Genomic DNA, 22,333 nt, shown 5'->3' on the forward strand with positions numbered 1-22,333 from the left:
CGGGTGATGCGGACAAAATAAAAGCGTCAATAACTTATTTATAAATAAAAAAACAAACTACTATTATATTTTTTTTAAATAAAGCATTTATCTTTTAATAAAAATATATTATTTTTTATATGAAAAAACACCACCATCTGCAATTGATCTCAATTTTGCTCTGGCGCCTTTCATATGCGACTGTAAAAAGTTTAAATCAATTTCTTGCAGTTTTAGTTTAATGCGATCAATAAAAACCTGCCCTGTTGAAGCTTGCCAATCTCCCTTGTAAACCTTCTGTGCTAAATGTCCCCAAAAAGTTTCAATTGGTCGTGTTAGAGGCACATTTGGGGGATTGGATTCTTTATCAACGTAATAGACATATTGGTTCATCCAATTTAGAGACTCTTTAGAATAATGAAAACTTGCTAAATCTGGCCAAAATAAATAGTTAAAGTCTCCATGATACTTGTGAATAAATGGAAGAAGTCGTTTTTCTAAACATTCATTAATATAGATTGATGAATTGATCGCGACAGCCTTGGAAGTGCGAAACAATGGCTCGGACATACCACGGTCAGATATGGGTATCCACATTATTAATTTTTTTAGAAATTTTTCTTTTCTTATAAAACGAACATATTCTGGGTATGTCTTTTTGTTGTTTGTGTAGTATCCAGAACTTTCAGGCATGTTGTCCCCTGGAAAACAAAAGTATTTTTCGTCATAGAAGCGACTAGAAGCGATTTTGTGTTATTGAGTTGGTTAACTAGTTTCCTGCTTCTTTTCTTTGCCTTAATTTGTTGTTCTATAGTCTATTTTGGAGTCTTTTTACGTTTCTATATTTAATATTCATTTTAATATTTTTAACTGACGAGCGATTGTCGATTGATTTACACCGAATTTAATACCTATTTTTCTCTGACTGACTCCTTTTCGATTGTTGACAAGTCCAGGATGTCGGACGACCAGGGTGCTTTCTATCAGAAAACGAATGAACAGTTTCAAGTCTTTTTAGGTTATCATATATTGTACTTCGAGCAAATCCTTCCTTTTCAAAATGATTTACGATTTTTTCTTTTTTATATTAGGTTTATTTACAGAAAACATTTTTAGTCGCTTTCGAAAAGATTCTCGTTCAGCTGCATTTAACCTCATTTTAAATAATTGTGTTTCAAATAATAAAGTTTATATTTTACAGAACGTTTATGCTTACGCATAAAACCACAAAAACTAAATATTATGCTCAAATAATGAAATTAGGATTTGTCCGATAACTTCCGCATCACCCGTTACCCTTTCAATCCTATGATTTTGCAAGTAATATGTCATGGAAATTTAATGGAACCCATGTTAAACTTTCTGAACTTGTTGGTGACAAAATTATATTTATACTATGCCAAGCCCATCAGTTGAACACGTTTTTAGAACATAGTTGTGATGCCAGTAGTATAATTGGAAGTACTATTGATATATTAGAAAATCTCTGTCTTTTTTTCCTCAAGTAATAAAAGATATGGTTTGCTTAATGAGAAAATTTCCAAAATTGAAAATGCGTTACAATTAAGAAACTTGTCAAAAACCAGGTGGACAGCTCGTGCTAAAAATGTTAAAGCTGTATGGAATTTACTAGAAGCTGTTGTTGAAAGCCTTGATGAAATTCTATTATTAAACGAATGTTTTGATAAAGGAACAAGATCAAAAGCACTTGCTCTTCGAAAACAAATACTTTCTTTTGATTTTATTGTTTCTATATCTTTCATGAAGAACTTTATGTACAAACTAAAGTATCTTACTGAAACTCTTGAGGCAAAAAATTTATCTATAATTGATGCAATAACTTTAATTGACAGCACAATGAAAATTTTAGCATCAATCAACTCTGATGATTATGCAATGAACAATTTCATCAATAGTGCTAAAAAGTTTGCCACCTTACTTGGAATAGACTCTGAAGCTAATTTTCGAAACCATCATCGTTGAAGATTAGCTCCTAAACGATTCGATTGTAATTCTACAATACAAATAGAATTTACAATGAAGTTATTTTACAGAAAAGAGTTTAAAATAGTTCTCGATACCATTTTAAAACTAACAAATGAAAATTTAAAAACATGTATATTTTCTATTGAATCATTATATCTATTGTTTTCTCAACCATTTAATAAACTTAATATTTCATTGGGTAATGTACAGTGGCGGAACTACTGGACGCAGAACCCTGCGTTGCGGGGGGGCCTACCAGCTATAGGGGGCCCTCATACAACAAAAATTATACTCTCAATAATATTTATACTATAAAACTCTTTTCCGCAGGTATAGTGGGCCCTAAAATATAAAACTTGGATAAAAAAAATGTCATCCATCGTATTAAAATATATTGTTCAAAAATTTATTTTTGTATTGGAGTACGTAGTTTACATTTAAACGAAAAGTTGTAACCTTTATAAAATTGCATACGCAATTGAGAAATAAAGTACGATTATTAGCTGCGAACTGCCAGATGTTATTGTATAGTTAATTTTTATACCGTTATGTTGTGTTTGTGTATGAATTAGACAATTAGACTGATTTCGGTAAAAGTTCAATATTTTTAAAATATAAACAATATTATTTGTTATGTCGTTGCATATCAAGGATTATGATTCTATAATCCTTGTTGCATATACAAATTAACTTTTAAATGTATGTTCTCATTTTCAATTTTATATTTAATCTTCCGTTGTATTAAGTTAACTTTTCATTTCTTATTTTATCTGAATTACTAGTCTCCAATTTATTTAATCGTGTTACGAATAATAAAGTATTGTTGCACGAGAGTTTATTACTTCACTGATATATTTAATAAAAGGAAATTAATAAATTTGTAATAATTAAAAATTTTACAACAGGTACTGAATTTATAAATTTTTAATAATTTAGATTTTGACTCATAATAATGGAAAAGAAATTAAGTAGTACAAGCGGTGCAGCAAAAAGAAGAAAGTTAAAAGAAACAAAAGCTACTTTAGCTAAATTGCCGAAGCTAACAACGTTTTTGAAACCAATCGAAAAGCGAGCGGAAACGGAAGTGGAAAGTCAAAACTCTGCAGAAGTGGTATGTATAAATCAGTCAGTAGAACATGATGATATCGAAGAAAACATTGCTAATGGTAATAAAAATGTGAACGAAGAAGATGTGAATAGGTCTCCGAGAAACCACCGAAATGAAGATAAGGAAGATTCAAACTCTGATACGAATGACGCCATTGAACAAATTAATTTAGAAAAATCAAGTGAATTATTTTCTACTGACATTGCAAATTTTCATGGTAAAATACTAACAAAAGATATTAAGAAAATAAATGTATTATCGGAATCGTGTCGGCCAAAAGGTCCTTTTATACGCGACCCCTTGCAAGAAAACCGTAGGTTTTCCAAGGAATATTTTAAAACTACCACAAAATATGGATCTATAGAAAGAATGTGGCTTTGCTATTCCCCAAAACTTGATGCCGTTTATTGCGAGCCTTGTTGGCTTTTCTCAGAAGAACGAAAAGCAAAGGATAACTGGCGTGAGCATGGTGTCAGAGATTGGCGTGGTCTTTCTAAAAAAATTAAAATTCACGAAAACAGTCAACAACATATATTTGCTTGTTCCATTTATGAAAAATGGCGACATAATGAAACAATTGATAAAGATATAGAAGAACAAATACGATACCAATCAAATTTTTGGGTGCAAGTCTTAGAGCGGATAGTAAATATAACATTAGCACTTTGTAAAAATTCTTTGGCTTTTCGTGGTCATCGTGAATCATTTGACAATGAATATAATGGTAATTTTTTAACCCAAGTTCAACTTTAGCTAAATATGATAATGTTATGAAGCAAGTTTTGAGTATGCCAAATGGATCTATAAAATATTTAAGCCATCAAATTCAAAATGAAGTCATACATTGCCTTGCAACGCATTTAAAAGCCACTCTTACTGCTGATATTATTAGTTCACCTTTTTATTCAATTATAATGGATACAACACAAGATATTACTAAAAGAGATCAGCTCAGTCAAGTATTTAGATACGTAAAAATTATTAAAAATGAAAAAGATGAAACCACATCAATTGAAATTAAAGAAGTTTTCTTGGGATTCACGGAAATATATAACCACACTGCTGCTGGACTACATGAAGAAATTTTAAATCTGTTAGAAAAACATCATATAAAATTAAGTAACTGCAGGGGTCAAGGTTATGATGGTGCGAACGTCATGAGTGGGATATACAATGGGGTTCAGGCCCTTTTTAAGAAAAATGAACCCAATGCTATGTATATGCATTGCGCAGCTCATAATTTAAATCTTGTTATTAACGATGCGGTTAAATGTTGTGTTGAAGTTGCTTCATTTTTTGTAATGCTAGAAGATGTGTATTCATTTTTCGGAAATAGCATAAACAGGTGGGATCTACTATCCAAATATACAGGAGAATCACAAATAACATTAAAAAGGTTAAATCCAACGCGATGGGCAGGACGATATACTTCTCTTTTCGCCGTTAAAATTCGCTTTCTTGATATAATAAAAGCTCTTTCCGAGATATCAATAACAAGTACAAAACGCGAAGAACGCGAAGAAGCAGTACGAATACAAAAAAATATGAGCAGTTTCGAATTTGTTTTTTTATGCGTGCTTTTGTCTAAAATCCTTAATGAGGTACATATACCATCAAAATTACTGCAAACTAAAAATTTAGATCTTACGACAGCTTCAGGTTCTCTAGAAAATGCCAGCAAAAATTTAAAACAATATAGAAAGATGTTTGATTCAGCAAAACTTGAAGCGGTAGAAATAGCGACTTCGTGGCAGATTCCTGCAATATTTTTTCAAAAAAGAAGAAAAATTGTGAAAAGGCATTTTGACGAATTATCTACAGATCACCGTTTTGATAGTAGTGAGGAAATTTTTCGCATCAATATTTTTATAAAAATTTTGGACGTCGTTATCAACGAACTCGACAATAGATTTAAAGGAATGCAAGAAGCGGTACAATTATTTTCCTGCATCCATCCAAATAAATTAATGGTAATGAAAGAACGTGAGATCATAAGCTGTGCAGAAGCCATTCAGAGAAAATATAGTGAAGATATAACAACTGAATTTCCGCTGCAAATGGTTATGGTAAAGTCAATGCTACACGATGAAATATCAAAAATATCATCTATACGTGAATTGGCTGACCTTTTAATAGTAAAATTGTCAACTATAGCTGCAAGCGTTCCACAAGTGATAACAGCATTGTTATTGTTTCTTACATTACCTGTTACTGTTGCATCAGCTGAACGTTCTTTTTCGAAACTTAAAATAATAAAAAATTATTTACGAAATACCATTGGTAGAGAACGTTTAAGTGACCTTGCAATATTTTCTATTGAGGCAAAAGCGGCTGGAAAAATGGAAATGAAAAACATCATTACCGATTTTGCCAATATGAAATCAAGGAGGAAAGTTTTCACTATTTAAGTTCGGTTAAGTTTTAGTTTCGTTTTGAAGTTATCTTTATCTTTATTTAATTTTTTGTTTTTAAATATGATATATGAAATAAATATCTATTTAATATTTGAAGCCTTATTTTTAAAAAAAACAACATTCTTTTGCGGGGGGGGGGGGGGGGGGGGGGGGGGGTCAAATTTTGAAGTTCCGCCTCTGGTAATGTACAAAAATCTATTTCAATATTTCCACCAGCCAGTCAAGGTGCAAATCTTCAAGATTATGACTTAGTTCAAACAGAACTAGAAATATTATTTATTATGTTAAAAGAAGACGCAACATCATTTAATTCCTTAATGGAAAAATCAGAAGAAGTAAAGCATATTTTACTATGTGCTTATCAAATTTGTCGTTTAGCCTTGACTTCTCCAGTTACTGTTGCAACAAATGAAAGAACATTCAGTAAACTAAAATTGATAAAAACACATCTTAGATCAACAATAACTGACGAGAGATTGAATTCTTTAGTGTTATTGAATGTAGAAAAAGATATTGTTGACCAGTTGGATATAAATAAAATAGCACATCAATGGTCGATTTTAAAAAACCGGCGTATTAAAGTTTAACAAGATTATAGAATTTATTTTAAAATTTTATTGCTAACGTCAAGAAATATTGTTTAGATATTATATAATTTTAATAATTTTCTTTTAATAAATAGTATTACAGTATTAAAACTGTATTTTGATATCGTAATATACGCCCATTTCATATATGATAGTTATTACTCCAATGCTCAGTAGGCCAGAATATTTTTTCCGTGGTCGAAAGTCCCAAAAAAGTGAATTCTTCAAACATTTTCTTTCTTTTATTATTAAGACATAAGTACTTTACTCTACTCAAAAATATTTCGCATTGTATATTTATAATTTTTTGACCAACAAGTTCAGAAAGTTTAACATGGGTTCCATTAAATTTCCCTGAAAGTACTTGCAAAATCATAGCTTGCCTTAGGCAAGCTTGCTATAACCATTCATAATGGTTTTAAAAATGTCAAATTTTCGCTTATTTTGTTTAAAAACCTATCCTCAAAATCTACGTAACTGTACAATGCATTGTACAGTTACGTAGATTTTAACAGTAAGTTTTTTTGAAAAAATAAGCGAAAATTTGTCACTTTTAAGACCATTATGAACAGTTTATGAATAGTTTTGAGTGTTGTGTTAATGTACAGTGTACATTAACACAACATTAATTAACTGTACTTTGCAGCATTTGCAGCAGTTATTTGATTGGTTGAATATACTACGTTTTAGCAAAAAAGTATTTTATCGAGTAGAAGGGTTTTTTTAACTTTAATGTGAGAGCATGGCTAATAACTTAATTGAAGGTGTTGTAAAATAGTTAAAAAACAATCATCTTGTCAATTTAAATATGTTTTATGAAGTTTTATAGCATACATTTATTAATAACAATAACAAAATAGTTACTAATGAAGATATTTTAAGAGGTTTTGTTGATGGCATAATTATTGTGCTATGATGGTTAGGGTACGTCATACTAAAAAATGTTTGAAACTTAAATTTGGGGAGTGATTTTATTATGGGTTGGGGTAAGTTAAGCAATATTCAACCAAAAAAAATTTTAATTTTTTTTTTTTTTGTTTAAAAATTAACTTGAAAAATGTAAACAAGCGTATAAAAATGCGACTTACAAGCGTTAAAAAATACAACAAAAAATTAACAAAACCTTACTAATGTCTTCTAAATTTTTGATTATCCAATTTTTCATAAGTCCATTTGTTGTTGTAATCTATGAATTATAGAACACAGTTACTTAGTACTTGTTATTTGCTTTGCGTTAGTAGTGAATTTCATAGTGTATATTTCAAAATCAAAAAGGTGCAATATTTGTTGCATTTTATTTGTGGTTTTTTATTATAATTGTTTTCGTTTCACAGTAAAAAATAAATAATTTAGAATATTGTGTAATGGAGAGTTTAAAATTGAAACAAACTAGACATTCTTCTACAACTAATTTAACTAAGTATCTTGGAGTTGAAAAAGATTGGTTGGAAACAGAAGTTCCTACACTGAGAGATGTACTAAGGAAAGGTCTACATATTCAGAAAAGTTTGCTTCTTTCTGATGATCTTGATAGGTCAGTTTTTTGAAACGATATTACAATATAATATAAACGGTATAATAGAATTTTAGTGGGAACAGGACTTCTAATAACATCCATAGAACATCCATTAGACATCTTGACACCCGTTGGGCGTCTTGGACATTCAAAGGACATCCAAGTATTAGACAGTTCAAGTATTTCAAATGACAATTTTAAAACAGTTTAAATTTTATGTTTTTTTAGGAGATGTCCTCTACCTATAAAAGAAATCTCAGTGGTATTGGCAGACTTGGTATTGAAACAATGGTCTCAATCCAATGCTTTGTATAAGACCCCTGTTGTCATATCTCAAAAAACGCTGTCAGATAAAATTTTAACTGCCTGGCATAAATTTAGAGACATTTGTAATTGAAAAAAAACAAAAGAAAAAACTGTCAAATTGTGGGAAGGTAAGCTGGACAAATTGTTAGATATAACAAAATGTAGGTGTAACATTTTACTTTGCACAGATGAAAATTCTCCTTGCAAGGAAGTTAAAAATTGTTCTGCAGGAGTTCATATTTTATGCATTTGCTCTAAAGCTATCAAGTTGCCACAACTTGATTTACTATGGCTCAAATCTTAAAGAGATAAGGTTGATGAAAAATCAGGCTACCAAATATACCAACTAGACAAGGAAGAAACAGAAAGACAGGTTAAAGCAGTGAAACGTAAAATAACAGATATTGCATCTATAGATGAAATATAAAAGAAAAAATTTGATTAAAAAACCTCACATTTATACACAGGTTCAAATTGAAAACATCGAAAACAAAGCTTATGAATCAATGGGGCATGATTTAGATCAAGAAACTTCACCTGAAAAAATTAAAGATGTAAATGAAGAATCCTCAGAAGACAACTCCAATAACATCAAACAAAAAACTTCCCCATTTATTACCGTTAAACAAAACTAAATGAAGATCCCTCTCCTGCTGCTAGATCTGCAATTGTATCCGCTTTTCTTCAAGATTTGATCAAATCAAATTACTTGACTCCAAAAAGGGCTTAGCATGTGATCCTAAGAAGATTTGGACAGAGGTTATGACAAGAGGTTATGGCTAAAACTAGAGTTTTGTCAGAAAAAATAATTATTGAAGCTCCTATCAAAGGCATGTTTCGATTAAAGGCTAGTTTTGATTGAAGATTCAATTACTAAAGCGTTTTGTCGAAGAACAGAAAAGCACGAAAACATAAGTGTTACTTCTGAACCAGATGGAAGCTATTTGACCCATTACACACCTTCAAAAGGTCCAAACAAACCAGCTAAAGAAGCAGAAATCGGTCTTTATAACTGGATGGTTCCTTGAAGAATTGATCAAACTATAATTGTGATCGGATCAGATTCTACAAATTCAATGGCTGGATCTAGGAACGGCGGAATATTAACTCACCTGGAGAAACTTATTGGAAGAAAATGTTTTTGGTCAATTTGCATGTTACATACCAATGAGCTACCTTTAAGACACCTGGTTGCAAATCTTGATGGACCTACAAACTCCAAAGATGGATTCAAAGGGCCTATAGGCAAACTCTTATTAAAAGTAAATAAATTAAAACGACTAGAAAAGTTTGAACCGATTAGACAGATTGAACCTTTAATTAAAATTCCGGACGATATTTTAAAGACTATGTCAGCCGATGCTTCACTAAGCTACAAGTTAGTTTCTTGTCTTGAATCAGGTATCTTGAATCATTTACTTGTCAACAGAAAATGTGTCAATCTTTGCTATAGCAGGTGGCTCACAACCGGTCAAGCAATTCTTTGGCTTTACATTAGTGACCATGGCCTGGAAGGTGATATTTTAAAAAATCTAAAAGTTCTTTCTCAGTTTGTGGCTCAAATATACTTTCATATGTGGTTTAGAATCAAGGTAAAGCACTCTATTGTTGATGTGCCCCATCATCTAATCAAACTTCTTTATCTATTAAGAGGTCAAACAGTCGAAGTTATGGATGCCGTTAGTAAGTCTGTTCAAAATGATGCATTTCATGCTCATTCTAAGTCTCTCCTTATTTCTCTTCTTGCAAACTCATCAAATGAAAATAGAGCTTTTGCAGTCAAGATGATTGTTAGGGGAGACTCAGAGCAAGGCGATGTAAGTGTAAGAAACCGAAAAAAACCTACACTTAACTTTGATGCTATGACTCTCCTTGAACTCATTGACTGGAGTAATGAACAAATCTTTACAAAAAGTAATTGATTCTCCTATGGAAGTACCTTACTATCCTCTCCACACCCAGTCTTGTAAAAGAGTTGTTAAACAAGTGACTGAAGCAGCAGCTGCTGTTTGTGGTTTTCAGAGGCGTGACGGTTTTATTAGAGCGAGAATAGAGCACAGAGATGTTTTTCCAAATCTGAAATCCAAGAAAGATTTAATCAAACTGTTTAGTTGATGTTCAAGCTTTATTTTAGTGAAAATTTTATTTTCCATAAAAATGTGTTTTTTTTTAACATTTTATGTAATAAAAATATATTTGGACAAATCCGTGTGCGTCCACAGAACATTTTGGTGTTTCACATATAACAGTTGCAGGAAATTTATCTGCAGGTTTTAAATTTCAAGTAGCACTTTTTTAGAGCTCAGCATCTTTACTCATGAGGGCAAATGAAATTAAAAACATAAGCAAATTATTTCTGTGTTTTTATTTCCAGACTTTTTTGGTGCCATTTTTTGCAAAACATTCTCATTTAACATATAGTCCGGTAGAATTTCACCAAAAAAGGGGTCAACCTAGAAAAAATTATTATAAAGACATGTTATATATCGTTGGAAAGCTTATTATTTCCTCTTTAAAATGGGTAATTGGTATTTTTTTTTATTTTGGGGAAAAAAAGTTATGACGTCACAAAGATTAGGAGTAAAATACGAAATTTTAAACGTTGCTGATAAATTTTAAGTATGCTGTACAATAAGTTGCGTTGTAACTATAATAACACTTATATTTAAATAATATAAAAGTGTTGAGTATATATATATATTTTTTGTTACTAGAAACATGGCTTTCGGAGCCGCGGGGGCCACAGCCCCCCAAAGGACCTTTTTTGAATTTTGCAAGAGGAATTTTTTTGATTTTTTGTTTGTTTTTGTCAAATATTTTTGTTAAACTTTGTTTCTGTAAGTAAAAATGGGTAGAGGGAATAAAAATTCCTTGTTCTACATTTCGAATTTTAAAGTTATTAGAATGTAATATTCTTTTTGTATTCGAAATGTAATCGAATTTTTTTGGCAATATTTATCAAAAACTTTTTAATAAATTATTTATCTTAGTGTTTATAATTATGTAATGATTTGCTATTTTCAGATTTTAATATAAATTATCTGATCTTGTAAGTGATAATAAAACTAGTTCTGAAACTGAAAAATTATGGACTTAAAAAATGAATCCTCTGTATGTGCATTGTGTGGTAAAATGAAATTAGAAGGAGATTCGTTGAGCCAAGTGGGGGCAAGATTTGGAAGGAATGTTGATAACCAAGGAGCTCTTGGAAAATTAATTGAATGTGCTTTAAAATTGGATTTAAATGTATTGGTAAATGAACTGAATAAAAAACAAGAGACAAGAGAAAAGGTTTTTATTCACTCATCGTGTCGAACTGAATTAAGAAACCAATCAAAATCAATTAAACGATCACAAGCATCGATGGAAACTCCTATTGAAAGAAAACGTTCAACTCGATCAGAACAGATTTTTTTAAATTTTAAAGAGCAATGTTTTTATTGTGGAAATATGTGCACACTTGACAGTCGCCATCCTGAGAGAAATAATTTCATAGAAGTAAGAACAAAATCATCAAAAATTTATTATGCAACTCTAGAATTATGCAACGAACGTAACGATTTTTTATCTAAAACAGTTGAAGCTAGACTTTTGAATATAAATGATCTTGTAGCTGTTGAAGCACGATATCACATCTATTGTCGTGCAAAATTTGAAAAACCTATTACTACATCAAGCTGTGGAAGACCAACATCAACAGAAAAGCTTACTGTCTTTAATGCAGCATGCATAAAACTTGAGGAAGATATTGATCTATACACAGTCTCTGAGTTTTACGAGATGATGCAAACATTAGGAGAAGAAATATATTTCCTTAAAATGACGCAAAATAAATTAAAAGAAAAATACGGAGATTCTATGCAATTAGTCTCGCGACAAGGTAAAAGTAATGTAATTATACTGGACAGATTTAGACATATATTATGCGAAAACTGGTACACCAGAAAAAAACACAATGCAGAGGACGAAAAAATCAGAGTTATAACTGCAGCAGCAAAATTATTGAGTGATTGTATAAAGAATTTTGACCATAATGTAAAAACGTATCCTTTAATAGAAGATGTAACTAACAATGAAAACACCTGCATACCCTTATTGCTGAAGGTGTTTATCAGAGAACTAATTCCTGTGCCATTAAAACAAACGTCAATTTCACAAGCATTGTTTTCTGCAGTGAGGCCACAATCAATAATGCCAATGCAGTTAGGAGTAGCCGTTACCGTTGATAATGTACTTTCTTCCAAGTGGCTAAATGTTCTACTTGCTAAACTGGGTTTTGCATCAAGTTGCGACGAGGTTTGTTTATTAAGTGATAATTTTATTTGTATTTGTTTTTAAAAAAATTTTTTACATATAACAATATAGAATACAAGAAAAACTAAATTTATTTAACAGGTCATTCGTTACAAGCAGAACATAGTGAAACACGATAAACTTAACGATATACTTTGCCCTGAAGGTACAACATCTATTCAGTTTGTTGGGGATAACACAGATCATGATTTAGCAACAATTGATGGTAAAAATACACATCACGGATTAGGTTCCATATCAATTGCAAATGGAAATTTTATTGAGAACTCAAATAAGAAAAGATTGCCTAGGGATAAAAAAGATTATTGGTCCAACATAAACTTTGACAACCAGATTACAATTTCTCAGTTTTACAGCTCTGACGTTCCGGTTTTATCTCAAATAAAATTTCAAGAATTTACAAAGGTATTTACTTGACTGGGGTTAAGAGGGATAGCGTTTCAAAAAATTAGTGTTTAAATTTCATGTACAGCTTTAAAATATAATAAAAACTTCTATAGATACAATTTATTTTGAGATTTTTGATGATATGAGACAATCATTAACTTTTAACTTTCTTTTATTTAAGGTTACTTTAAAGCCAAACCTTGTCGATATACTTTGGAACATGTCGCATATCTTTGAATTACAATGCTCAAGTTGGGCTGCCTACATGAGTCGTCAAGTTAATAATGTTCTTCCTATTTCTAAAGTATCCATGCTTCCAGTAATCAACTTACCGGCAACTGATTTTAATGCTTTATATTCTTTGTTAAGTTTCGTTGTAATACAATCAGAAAAGCTAAAACTTGGAATGCCATGTGTTACATTTGATCAACAGCTTTATGTGAAAGCCTATGAAATTGTGGCTTTAAAGAAAATGAAAGTTTTTATTAGAATTGGTGGATTTCATCAGCTAATGAGTTTTCTTGGAGCTATTGGAACATTGATGGAAGTAAGTGGATTAAAAACTGCTCTTGAAACTGTTTACGCTTCCGCTTCAGTCAACCACATGTTTTCTGGAAAAGCAATTTCTCGAAGTCTTCGAGGCCATATGTTTGCTGCATCTTCTATCTTATCTATATTGCTGGAGGAAGTTTGGGTTGAACTAAGCGATGAAGAAAAAACTGAAATTAAATTAATGTACAGCTCAAATATGCATAACAAAAATGGCGACACTGACCTTGAAAAGAAGTTAATTCAATTATTTGAAAAAAAGCAAGAAGAATACATGGCAAAATCACGAACTGCAAAATTATGGCTAAACTATGTTCACTATATATTTATTGTACAAGAGTTTATTCGAGCGGAAAGAACTAATAACTGGAACCTACATATTGCTACAACAAAATGTATGCTAAAACTACTTGCCTTAACAGGGAACAATAATTATACAAAATCATTACGTTTATATTTACAATCAGTGGATGAATTAGCATGCACTCACCCAGAAGTATATAAACAGTTCCTCAATGGAGAACATACAGTAAGGCGCACTTCAAAGAGTTGGTCTGGAATATGGACTGATTTATCAATAGAACAGATATTAATGAAATCGTTAAAGGGCAAAGGAGGAGTTGTTGGCAGAGGAATTACTGAAAATGTTTTACATGTTTGGACAAGTACAATGCATAGGTAAAAATAAAATTAAATATTTATTGTTTCGTTTACTTGGAATTTGCTAATAAAATAGATATTTCCAGCAAAAACTAAATGGGGCAAATATTTACAAATATAGAAATAATATTTTTTATCAAGGTGCGCTGAAATGACAGAAGCAATAAATTCATTAACCTCGCCAAGAAACTCAAGTAAAGAACACAAAGAACTTTGTGCGGGAAGGATTAGACGTGACTCTGAAGATTTTCAAAAAATTAAATCATGGTTTGATTCTCATAGCCCATTTGAAGTAAGAGAACAACTTGAGGCTCTGGACTCAGGGCTTGTAGATGAGTTTAATCAGGTGACTTGTGATTGTTCGGAAAGCATTGGTGCATCAATACTGGCACAAATGAATGATATGACATACACAGAAGTATCCTTCAAAAGGAGTAATCAACTCAAAAATCTTCAAGGACTGTACTCAAATATTAAAGTCAACAATGAAAATATATCAGTTGATCCCTTGACATTGTTTTTGCGTTTATCAGTTATCGTTGAGAAAAAACCAGAAAAAGAAATTGAAGACTACTTTTACTATGAACTAACTTCGTTCCCTATGTCACTTTTTAAAGATGGTCTTATGCGCAGTGCTCAAAAACACAAGCTGAAAAATTACCTAACAAAGCCAGTTATATCTATGCCATTTGCTCCTTATTCTTTAAAAGTTGCCGATGGTGGCGCTCTTTTACACTGCTGCGATTGGAGCAAGGGTGAAATATTTGACAATATTTTTGAAAAGAACTTCCAATTTCTTAATTACCTTAAAGTTAGTGTAGTAGTATTCGATGGATATGAAAATTCTACAAAAGACGCTACGCGTATAAAGCGTGGATCTTTATCACAATTTGCAGTTGAAATACATAAAAGCAATCCTTGTCCGTCTGATAGAAGTAAATTTTTCTCTAACTGCGCCAACAAAAAATCATTTATCCGAATTCTAGAAGTTAGATTAAGAGAAAGAGGTTTTACTGTGTATGTGTGTCATTCTGACGCAGATACTACAATCGTTAAAATTGCACTTAACTTTTCCAAAACAGAGCCCTTCACAATATTTGCTGATGACAGCGATATTCTTTGCCTCTTATTACACCACTGTAAATCAGCTGAATCTTTACACAAAGTATATTTAACAAGTATGACAAAAAGAGTTGATTGCCAGCGTGAATGTTATGAGATTGATCAGATTATTGGCAGTACAGCAGAACATGTCATTAACAATATTCTTTTTGCGCACGCATTTACAGGTTGTGATACAACATCAGCAATTCACAATTTTGGAAAGACTTCAATTTTTAGAAAGCTTGAAGCCAAAGACTTGTGCAATGCAGCAAATATTTTTTACCATGATAATAAATCGCCTGATGAGATTGGAAATGCATCAATTCGTTTCTTTCAGCTGCTACATTCCTCAACATCAAATCTACAACAAATACGAAAGCAAAAGTACGAGGAAATGATAAACTCAGATCGAGCTCACATAGACCCTTCTGTTCTTCCACCATCTCCTAGAGCTGCTTACTACCATGGATTGAGAGTATATCATCAAGTGCGTATTTGGAGATGTCTAAGTGAAATTGATCTTGACCCACTTAATTGGGGATGGAAATTAAATGGATTTATGTACTCACCAATAGCGACAGATGAAAACGCAGGTCCAGAGGATATCCTAAAGGTTGTTCGATGTGGGTGTAAAAACTACTGTTCGAGTCGATGTTCCTGCAGAAAGATGGGACTTCACTGCACTTCATCGTGTGCTACCTGTCACGGGATTAACTGTACAAATATTGAAAAAGTTGACGAAGAAAATGAACCAGCCCATGACCGTCACTTCTCAGATGTTTTTACATAAATTTTAATTTAATCAGAATAAGTAAGATAAACTTAATGCATAAAGATAAACTTCTTTGTAAATATTTTTTAAAATGCTCTTGGTAACATTACAGAATAATTACGTTTAACAGTATTTTATATATTTTGAATATATTTGTTTTGTAAACACATCTTTAAGTCAAATTTTCAAAAAATTGGCTAAAGTAGCGTCCCCCTCTGCCTTTATACCGTACTTTTAGTTATTATTATTTCGCTTTAAGTTCATTAAACCAACTACTAATACTTAGGAGTAATAATTATAAAAATATATTACATTTACTTGCTTAAAATATAAATTCTTTTAGTAAAAAAACGTCAATTTTGGTGCTTTTCTGCTAATCTTTATGACGTCAAAACTTTTTTTCCCCAAAATAAAAAAAATTACCAATTACTCATTTGAAAGAGGAAAAAATAAGCTTTCCAACGATATATAACATGTCTTTATACTAATTTTTTCTAGGTTAAGACTAAATTCTACCGGACTAATAAGCATAAACATAAGTTTAGAGTTGCAAATAGCTGAAGATGTTATGTAAAACATTTAAAAAAATTTTGTGGGTTTTCATGAACAAATTTAATTCAAAACTCTAGTTTTTACCTAACTTGCTTGGTTTTTTAGTACAGTAAAAAGTATTTTTTCAAATCAATAATGCATATATATATATATATATATATATATATATACATATATATACATATATATATATATATATATATATATATATATATATATATATATATATATATGTATATATATATATATATATATATATATATATATATATATATATATATATATATATATATATAGGTATATATATATATATATATATATATATATATACATATACATATATATATATATACATATACATATATATATAGGTATACATATATATATATATATATATATATATATATATATATATATATATATATATATATATATATATATATATATATATATATATATATATACACATATATATTTAATTTTTTTGTCTGGTAAAATGCTTTAATAACCATGTGTAATAATAATTAATATTCATCATAACTAATTTTTCACTTTATCTATTGTTTTCGTTTCAATGTTATCTATTTAAATATTGCAATTTTCGAGTTCATTTTTACCCAAACAAAAAAAAAAAAAAAAAATTTTTATTTCAATGTTGCTTAGAAATACCACATAATAAAATCACTCCCCAAAATGTTTTTTTCTTAGTTTAAAATTTTTTAAAAGTATGACCTACCCTAATGATGGTACAATTATTGTGCCACTATTTCTTCTTATTGTGACAATAAGAAAAAATATATACAGTATCGGACAAAACGAGTGCAACCAAGTAATGCTAATTTAGTTTCTTTATATAAAAGTGCTGCATTTTTTCAATTTAGAGAAATAACTATGTACCAGTTTATAGACAAAGTTCTTCAAGTTTTATTCATCACAAAGTTCATTATTTGTACACGAAAATTAATAAACTAATCAAAAGTATTTAAAAAAAAGTTGATTTCCTTCTGAACAAAACAAAAGCTACTCGACAAAATGTTGACCAAGCTGTGTTTCGCTATCAATATTTCGTGGCGAATCCTTTGTTGTTGATCACAGCCTTGCATCTTTGAGGCATAGATTCGATCAGGTGATCAATGAAACTTTGTGGAATCGCTGCCTAGGCCTTTTGGATTCGTTCAAAATCTTGACCCATATTAAGAACACCTTCACAATTAATTCTGCGGTTGACGATCTCCCACAGGTTCTCGATTAGGTTGAGATCCGGAGATTGAGGCGGTCAATCCATCACCGATAGGTGGTTGTCTTGAAACCACTGCTTGACTCCTTTTGCAGTGTGTTTCGGATCGTTGTCTTGCTGAAAAACCCATTTTATTGGCGTTTTCCATTCAGCATGAGGTAGCATAACATCTTTCAGGATATTTTTATACATGAAACGGTCCATTATTCCATCGTTTCGATGTATTGGACCTATACCGTTAGCAGAAAAACATCCCCATACCATTAAATTGCCTTCACCATGCTTCACGGTCCTATGGCAGTAACGTAAATCGAGGCGTTTTCCGGCCGGTCGACGTACACGGCAAATGCCATCGCTCCCAATGATGTTGAACTTCAATTCATCACTGAACAGGACAGTTCGCCATTTCTGCACATTCCAGTCAATATGAGATGTAGCAAACAGGAGTCTTTTTTTCTGGTTTTTTTGGTGAAATCAGCGGTTTCTTTGCAGGACGTTGAGAAAACAATCCGGCTTCAACAGTACGTCGTCTGATTGTTCGGTCCGATACAGGCAGCTCTAATTGCTTTTGTATCTCGACTGATGATATACAGGGATCCTTCTTGACGGAACTGACGATCGTAGAATCCTCTCCAGAAGTGGTGGAACGCGGTCTTCCGCCTTTGTTATCTGCTGCCAACTTCTCCGCAGAACGATATTTTGGAACACAGTCTTGATACGGTCCTTTTTTTCACGCGATATTTATCACAATTACTTTTTTGTGACATTCCGCTTACGTAATCGCCAATAATTTTCTTTCTAAGTTCCAATCCAAGACTGTCGGGAGCCATTTTTGCACTTGAAGTCATAAAAATAATAAAAATAAATAATCACGCTTCTCAAGGCTTACCGTATTACATTTACCTAGTGATGATACAATAATGCTCTGTGGAACACATCGTCTTGGTTGGATTTGGACTGTATATAACACTTGTTGTATTTCACTTCTTGTATTGATGTTCTTCGATAAAACACTTTGATAAAACTCACTTCGATAAACTGTCTTGATAATACTGACTGATTGACTTCCATATACTGACTGAATTACATGTCAATTTACTCGTCTCTTATATAGTAAAATGAACCTGTGTAAACCTATTCTGGAAGATTCTAGATGCTTCTTATCGAAGCTTCTGGATGCGTCTGGATATTTCTGGATATTTTTGGATGCTTCCAGATGCTTCTTCTGGAAACTTCTGCATGCTTCTAGAAACTTCTGGATACTTCCTTTATTTATAAAAAAACTTCCGTGACGTTGACACGGACCAGACTTAAGAAAATGAAACAAACAAAAAAAGTTGCACTTGTTTTGTCCGCTGCAAAATGGCACTTGTCAACGAAATTCTGCCTGTGTGCTGTCACCTGTCAGCTGATTGCTCATGTCATGGCATGCTATGACTCCAGACTCCTGAACTATTTGCTGTGGTAGTATAGTTCGTTTCGTTTTTAATACATGTAAAATTAGTAACACTTTTTAGCATTGTTCGAAAATGGTTGCAAATGTTTTGTCCAATAATGTATGTGCAGAAGTTTGTATCTTGTTATACTTAAAAGACAATTAAAAGCATTATATTGCTCTGAGATAAGTCACTTTACTTTTTTTTTTTAAAATAACTAACTTATTATAATTTAATACACTAAGTTAATGTGTTGATTATGTAACAAACTTGAATCTGAATATAAAAAACTGTAGGGGTCAGAAATTCGATGGAGCCAGTTCTGACTCTGGGTATATCAATGGTTTTTCTGTTCAGGTTATAATTATAAATTCAAAGGCTCTGTATAATTCTGAAATTTCTTTAATACTTTTCAATTAGGGTTTTTCATTACTGTTTAACAGTAACAGAAAAACAGCTGATTTTTGGTCAAAAATGAAAAACAGTAAACAGCTATTTTTTCAGAACTGTTTTTAGTGTTTTTAACGACTTTTTCATGTTTAGAAAACATTACGTATTGGTGATAAGTTAGTGTTTTTCCTTGTGTTTTTCAAAGAGAAGAAAGTAAAATCTTGGGTGTTTTTAAAAGTAACACATTTAACAGTACGTATTAAATCATTTTAATTTGATTTAAGAATACAATAACAATGCTTATATATTTCAGTAATGTCGTCAGTATAGGATTTTGCTACAAAACGAAAAAATCTCAAAACAAAGTCTCTCGAAGGACAATGCTCGCGATGCAACAAAATCATTGTCTGTTCTGGAAATTCTACAACTACATTAAAAGCACATCTTAAGACACATGAAATTGATTTTGAAAGGTCAGCAGCTGGCACATCCAACGAAGAACCAACAGCAGAGAAAAGAACTAAATCAATTTTTGAATTTTTCAATCGAAAATCCCTCAAAGAAATAGTTACAGATATGGCAACTGATGGTATTTCAATTAGAGCAATAACTAAAAACAATTATATTCGTCAATCTATATCGAGATGGTTACAAACTTCCAGCTAATGAACATGATGTCATGAAATTAATTATTGAAGATTTTAACGAGAAGAAAGCAAAAGTTGTTAAAATAGTTAAGGAAAAACTTGCTAATTGAGCAAAATTCAGTATGTGCGTAGACGAATATACAACAATAAGAGGAAGACGATTCTTTGGAATTAATATACACAGTAGCGATGATAAAGTCACTATTAAAACTGGTCTTGTTCGCATTGTTGAATCTTGTTCTGCTGAAGACATGGTTGTCGCTATGAAACAACATTTAACTGAATTTGGAATTGACATGAACAAAGATATTGTTGGCTCAACTCAGGATGGAGCAGCAGTGAATAAAAAATTCATTAGACTTGTGGTTATAATTGGCCAGTTTTGCCTAAACCATGCTCTACATTTGGGTGTCTGCGATACTTTATATAAGAAAGAGAATGAAATTGAGGAACACTATTTTGATAGCGATGAATCTAATGAAAGCGATTGCTTTGATGATTGCCTTGATTTGCTAAATGATGACGACATTAAACAATCTGAAATTAGTTATCACGATTTGCCTAAAAATTCTCGAAAGCTTGTCAAATTCATAAAAAATTCAACAGTTCGCAACAACATTTTTTTGAGTAAAGTGAAAGCTTTAACAGGACGTGAAATTGAACTACATCTTGATGTAACAACTCGCTGGAATTCAATTCCAATCATGTTGGACTCGATTATTAAGACTGAAATGGCAATTCGAGAGACTTTATTTGAGTTCAATGCGACACACATTTTGGATTCATTTGATTTTATTGCTCTTCGTAATCTTTATGATGCCATGGAACCAATAAAACTTGCAGTTCAACGTTAAAGTCAGGAAGATGCAACATTAGCAAGTGCTAAAATAATTTTGGAGTTTATGTTTAAAAAATTGTCAATGATCAACAGCAAAATCAGTGAAGAATTGTACAATAACTTGAAAATCCGTACTGATCAAAGATTGAACAAGGATGTTATAAATCTTTTAAAGAGTTTAAAAGATCCTTTAAACACTCCAACAAAAGCAACATTGATATTTGCCGGTCGTCTTGCTTCTCGATTGTTCGAATTTGATGAAGAAACTGAAATAGATGAGTCGATACAATCCAAATCTGAAAATGTTAGTCTATCATTAAAAAACGAATTAAACTTGCTTCTTCGTAAAGAACATACAACAACAACAACTGGATCAGATTTCAAATGGTTAAAATCGGAATTCACTCTTTATAAGAACACTGGACAACGTACAGAAAACCTTCAAAAATTATTCAATGCACTTTTAAGTATTAAACCAACATCAACTGACGTTGAGCGTGTTTTTTCAGTTTGCACAAATTTTTGCACAAAAATTAGATCGCGTTTGTCCGACGAGTCACGTAAAGCTCTTGTCTTTTTAAAATTTTATTATAAAAAATGAAGAAAAAATTGTAGTTTGTATTCGAATAGCTGAATAAATAGTTAAAGTTTTTCATCCTTTAATAAAATTCAAAACTTGCGTTTTTTAATAGCTTTATTTATTTAGGCTTCTTCAAGTAAAGCTTCTAAATTTATTTTTGTAAACGACATTGACAAATATAAGGACACTGACGTTTTTTGCTCCTTAACTTGTGTCATTATTTTAATTTCTTATAAAATTTTAAAAAACAGTAAAAACAGCTGTTAACAGCTGTTTTTTTTGAAATTGAAAAACAGTAACAGCTGTTTTTTCAAACCACTGTTTTTGAAAAACCCTATTTTCAATTCATCTTTAATTTAGTTGTGACAACACGTCTCTTTGATTTTACTTTACTTGTTACTCGATTACTGCATTCAAAAACTATTGATGTCTTAGACAGTTTGCACCATAATACAGCTCTTAAAAATAAATTAGTTTCCATTAGAAATGATATAGATAGTTTTGAAAATAGCTGCGAAGCATCATGTTAGCTTTCAAGTAAAGTTGATATTTTGGTTTTGAAACCAAGAACCTGAAGTTGTTTCACAATACTTCGAGAGACCTGTTACTATCTCTCTAATACATCTATATCATTAAGATTTAAACCAGAAACTGTAACTGCATATAAAGGGTTAGCAATTATTCCGTTTATTATGATTTCTTTTCATAAAAGCTAATCTTGTTGGAGGAAGCAGACTTCCCTAATATCAGTGCGTTGAATGGGGACCTAGTTGTTTGGGAAAAATATTGGGAAAAGATTCTCTGAGACTATTCCTGACAATATATCCTTAACTCTTAAGTCAATGGTATTTCCTGGATTTTGATAGTATTAAGATAGCTTTAGAGATACTAGGAACACTTCCGGCTACTTCATGTCAGTGTGAATGGAATTTTTCTGTTATGTACCGGTTAAAAGACTATACAAGATTAAC

At 31.3% G+C, this 22,333-nt stretch overlaps 2 protein-coding genes across 2 annotated transcripts; both read left to right on the top strand.

The window, feature by feature from the left end:
• The first annotated feature begins 2,917 nt into the window (after positions 1–2,917).
• On the top strand, positions 2,918–3,826 carry LOC136085257 (uncharacterized). Its single transcript, XM_065806546.1, has one exon. The coding sequence runs from the start codon at positions 2,918–2,920 to the stop codon at positions 3,824–3,826; it is 909 nt and encodes a 302-aa protein (XP_065662618.1).
• A 17-nt stretch (positions 3,827–3,843) lies between these two features.
• Positions 3,844–5,481, top strand: LOC136085258 (zinc finger MYM-type protein 1-like). The gene has a single exon (XM_065806547.1). It carries the CDS (start codon positions 3,844–3,846, stop codon positions 5,479–5,481), a length of 1,638 nt encoding a protein of 545 aa, XP_065662619.1.
• Positions 5,482–22,333: the final 16,852 nt, after the last annotated feature.

This window comes from Hydra vulgaris, chromosome 09 (genome assembly GCF_038396675.1).
Source record: "Hydra vulgaris chromosome 09, alternate assembly HydraT2T_AEP".
NCBI lineage: Eukaryota > Metazoa > Cnidaria > Hydrozoa > Anthoathecata > Hydridae > Hydra > Hydra vulgaris.